At 45.6% G+C, this 4,589-nt stretch overlaps 1 protein-coding gene across 1 annotated transcript; it reads right to left on the reverse strand.

Moving 5' to 3' along the window:
• Nucleotides 1–1,538: 1,538 nt before the first annotated feature.
• Nucleotides 1,539–3,165, reverse strand: LOC145864226 (delphilin-like). Its single transcript, XM_082969485.1, has 4 exons — nucleotides 2,998–3,165; nucleotides 2,668–2,784; nucleotides 2,032–2,367; nucleotides 1,539–1,769 (listed from the first exon to the last, which is right to left on the reverse strand). Exons 1-4 carry the CDS (start codon nucleotides 3,124–3,126, stop codon nucleotides 1,539–1,541), a joined length of 813 nt encoding a protein of 270 aa, XP_082825611.1. The 5' UTR covers nucleotides 3,127–3,165.
• Nucleotides 3,166–4,589: the final 1,424 nt, after the last annotated feature.

Raw genomic sequence — 4,589 nt, forward strand, 5'->3', positions numbered from 1 at the left:
GGTCCACATTCCCTCAATTGGATTCCTCATACCAACCATTCCCTCAAATGGATTCCTCATACCAACCATTCCCTCAAATGGATTCCTCATACCAACCAATCCCTTAGATGGATTCCTCATACCAACCAATCCCTTAGATGGATTCCTGATACCAACCAATCCCTCAAATGGATTCCTCATACCAACCAATCCCTCAAATGGATTCCTGATACCAACCAATCCCTCAGAAGGATTCCTCATACCAACCAATCCCTCAGATGGATTCCTCATACCAACCAATCCCTCAAATGGATTCCTCATATCAACCAATCCCTTAGATGGATTCCTGATACCAACCAATCCCTCAGATGGATTCCTCATACCAACCAATACCTCAGATGGATTCCTCATACCAACCAATCCCTCAGATTGACTCCTCATACCAACCAATACCTCAGATGGATTCCTCATACCAACCAATCCCTCAGATGGATTCCTCATACCAACCAATCCCTCAGATGGATTCCTGATACCAACCAATCCCTCAGATTGACTCCTCATACCAACCATTCCCTCAGATGGATTCCTCATACCAACCAATCCCTCAGATGGATTCCTCATACCAACCAATCCCTCAGATGGATTCCGCATACCAACCAATCAGATTAAAGACTTTTAATCTCACATGACAGATGCCCATCTCCCTCTCTAACTAACTCCCTTCATAGGGTATGGAAGTAACAGTAATCTCCACACATCTAAAGGAAAAAGTGCACTTGGATTAAGGGTTTAGTGTACTTGGATTAAGGGTTTAGTGAGAGTCTTGTTGCTCATTTTCACACACTGACATAAGATAAATTATTATGCAAGTATTTCTTCATTGAAATGTCTGACAATATGAGTCTTCAGCCATAGTTGCTAGCATTCATTCTCTGAGTTCAGTTGAGGTCACAAACAAACAAATCTCATGCAAAAAGGCAGAGACAGTAATGATTATAATATTGGCAGATCCTTGAGCTGATCTCAGACAAAAACAGTGCTAGCAAAATTTGTATACATCAGGTCGAATTTGAAACGGCCACACTAAAACTGGCTTTGCCTTGGTTGAGCTTAACTTCTGATCATCAATGGCACTCAACCAGTGATTATTGTGAACACCGGCAAATCCTATCTGGCAGGTCTGTCACTAACCCATTTGATTTGGCTCAAGACTAGTCTCCATTTTGGCTCTAAGGCTATGCAGTTTCACTCAAACCCCTACCAGTTTGACCTAACAGGAGGGTCACTGTGGGTTTACCCTGAGCCCTGTCTGCAGCAGATGGCGTCCACCTAAAGCACAGTGTGATAATGGTTGACACTAATTAAGACCCCGTAATCCCTCCACCAGCAAAATGAGCAAAAGGAAAAGCCTGTTTAAACACTCATCACCCATCGCACAGTAACTTTTCACTGGGACTCTGAAATGGGGATTGTAGAAGGCTGCATCCCACCTGGGCTGTACTAGGGTGTCTAAATGGGAATAAGGATTTCATGTACATCTCCGTGGGCCTGAGTGATGTTCAGAATGGAGTACAGGTGGTAGAGCATATACTGAACACAGTCTGGATGATACCCAGAGAGCAGAGACTCCGGTACCTGATGTTGCCGATGAGCGTCTGCTGCTCGTCAGTGGTGAGGATGTCTGGGAGGACAGAGGCCAGCCAATCAACCTTCTTCTCCGCAGCATACTGCTTCAGCACCGCAAACAGCCTCTCCTTCACCTCAGGCTCCTCCCCCAAAATCTGGTCAATCTGAAAGATATCAATAACAATTGTTGTTGAAGGGCGCATAGTACACAGCCTCCCTAAAGAAACATTGTATACATTTACAAAGAAGCTTCCAATTGTCTGACTGAGGAAGTAAGCTCAGTAGGCTTGCATAATCCTTTTTGAACAGCAAGGTGTCTTTTTCAAACTGTTGTTTTCTCTGGACATCAATGTTCCCATGTATAATCAATAACATCAATGTTCCCCTGTATAACTCAAACAACAGTTAGTTTAAAGAAAGCCTCACCTTCCTGTTGAACTCCAGGGCCTTGTGTTTGCGGTCCTTCCTCATCCCGTCTCCCCCAGACTGTAGCCCATCCATACTCCCACTGCTGCGTACTTTCTGTCTGGGCCCCAGACACAGCACCCCCAGCCTCAGCGTACGCCCCAGGGACGCCTTGATCAGCGCTGCCGCCATCTCGTGCTGCCTCACCGGGATCCCGTTGACCTCCATGACGTAGTCACCGGCCCGCAGGCCACCCCGTCCCGCCGGAGAGCAGGGGGAACAGTCCTCCACCAGGAGGGGGCAGTCTCCTACGATGGTGAAGCCAAAACGACCATCAGGACCCGGGGTGATGTCCATCTGAGAAGCAGAGATTGAATTCTTATTTCACTTTCACTGTATTATATCAAGATAGAGAGAAAACATTTTGACTAATGACTTGAAAAGTATGGCCTTGCCAATGAAATTAGCACGGCAAATTCAGCATTGCCACTACAGTTTCTGGGGTTACATGAGGTATCAGAAATACAGCGAGTCAGATCTTCAGTAGGCACAAGCAGTAATATCGAAACATTGACAAAAAATCAATTAGAAGTATCAAACATTGTGCTACTACAGTATGATGGTGCCAGGTGAGTCCCAGTCAGAGTGAGTTCAGACCTGCTGGATGCGAGACACCACTCCGATGCTGGGAGGGATGTTCCTCTGCGCCTGAGCGATGGAGATGACAGCCTGGACTCCCAGAGTGGACACATTCTGGCCCTCGATCTCCAGCACCTGGTCAGAAAGACCGTTTAATGAAGACACCCAGAAACAGCTTTTCCAGTATAAATCCCTGATCATACTATTACACTATCATCATAATATTATCGAAGTATTAACATAATACTATTAACTGCATATTTGTCAATTGACTTGCCGTGTTAAATAATGGTTAAACAAAGGATAAAAATAATTTCGGTTTAGTTTAGGACCGAGAATCTCTCTGACCTGGTCACCTGGCTGCAGCCCTGCCAGGTAGGCACTGCTCCCCTCCTCCACAGACAGGATGTAGCTAGGACCACTTCCTCCCAGCTGGAAGCCAAACTCCTCTGGCCAGCCCTGATTGGATGTCGGCATCGCAATGACTACATGAGAGAAGAAGAAGAATGACGAAGAGGAGAGGAAGATGAAGAAACACACAGAAAGATGTTCTGGATTGAGATGAGAATGAGAGAAGCAGAATGGTGCTCTCAGTGGGGGGCTGATCTCCTGTCGAACCCTTGGGGTCGCTGACCTTGTTCACAACTCCAAAGGCATCTCAGAGTATTTGACCTTGAGGAGCATGAAGTGCTCTCTTCCAAAGTTAATCCATCTTACTGTACATCGAAATTCACTGACTCTCTATCTGACGGAGGGCTCTGACGGAGGGCACTCTATTGCCTGCATGAGAGCGACTCAAGCATAAAATATCTGCCATAACCAAACACAGAAAACACATTTAAATCCAGGAGTGCAGGTTATCGTGCTTTTTGTGGTAATACACTCCAATCCCTAATGCTTAATTTGTGAACCTTTATAACATTCTATAAACATTTCAGTCATTTAGCAGACGCTCTTATCCAGAGCATCTAAACAGGATCAGCATGTATTGACCTTCACGAGTTTGCTTCCAAAAACATCCCTGACATGACAGGTCACACATGCCAAATATAGAATTATACAAATATCTAATCTGTCTGAAAATGTAACATGAACCTTAAAACAGAGCCAGTGTCTGCTGTTCAACCTTCAAAGCCTTGAAACAGTAACGTGTCTCAATAAGTGAATGACATTCAAACAGACAGACTTACAGTCATCTTTAGATGGATAGCGAGGAACAGCAGGCTTGTTTTGGTTCCTGAAAGAGTATCTGCCTTTCTTGTTCTGTAGAAATTTCTTCATCTTGTATCAAACTGCAGGTGGCCTATCTGTGAGCTAGTATCCAACCCGGCTGTACAGTAAAAAAGCCCCTTGGACCACACCAACAGCCCCCATTCAAACAAGAGGGGTTGTCAATTCAAAATACTCCATCTTTAGAGTCCTCCACAGAGTCATCCACAGAGTCCTCTACAGAGTCATCCACACTGCCACCGCAACACAAGAAAAGGGTGACAGTACATGAAGACTTGTCACAGAGTTACTCCAGAATCTCCTCCCAGAGTGTGCCCTTGCAGTCTTGCAGCCCGTTTGCACAGTGTTAATGATAAAACTGGGACGCCCTCGCTCTACTCCGCTCCTTAATAAAACCGCTCTCCAAAAAGGGCCCCCATTTTCTTCTATAAATACTCCTCTGTCTTTTTTTCTGCTCTCTCTCATGGCTAGGTGACGTCCTCCAAGGGACGGAGACTGGCCCAGAATCACTGTGTGTGTCATTCAGAAAGGGGTTGATAAACACTAATTGGAGCGTGTGCCTGGGCGCTCTTATGTGTCTGGTAGTCTATAAGTGTGTGTGTGTGTGTGTGTGTGTGTGTGTGTGTGTGTGTGTGTGTGTGTGTGTGTGTGTGTGTGTGTGTGTGTGTGTGTGTGTGTGTGTGTGTTCCTCAATGCTCAGCCCCATTGAG

Source organism: Salmo salar, chromosome 01, assembly GCF_965601325.2.
Source record: "Salmo salar chromosome 01, fSalSal1, whole genome shotgun sequence".
Taxonomy (NCBI): domain Eukaryota; kingdom Metazoa; phylum Chordata; class Actinopteri; order Salmoniformes; family Salmonidae; genus Salmo; species Salmo salar.

What these genes read in the sequence shown, in the direction of transcription:
- LOC145864226 (XM_082969485.1), bottom strand. Translation starts at nt 3,126, where the DNA reads ATGCCGACATCCAATCAGGGCTGGCCAGAGGAGTTTGGCTTCCAGCTG. An exon ending in GGCTGCAGCCAGGTGACCAG is followed by an intron (nt 2,785 to 2,997) that starts GTCAGAGAGATT and finishes CTTTCTGACCAG; the next exon opens with GTGCTGGAGATCGAGGGCCA. An exon ending in CCCTGGAGTTCAACAGGAAG is followed by an intron (nt 1,770 to 2,031) that starts GTGAGGCTTTCT and finishes GATATCTTTCAG; the next exon opens with ATTGACCAGATTTTGGGGGA.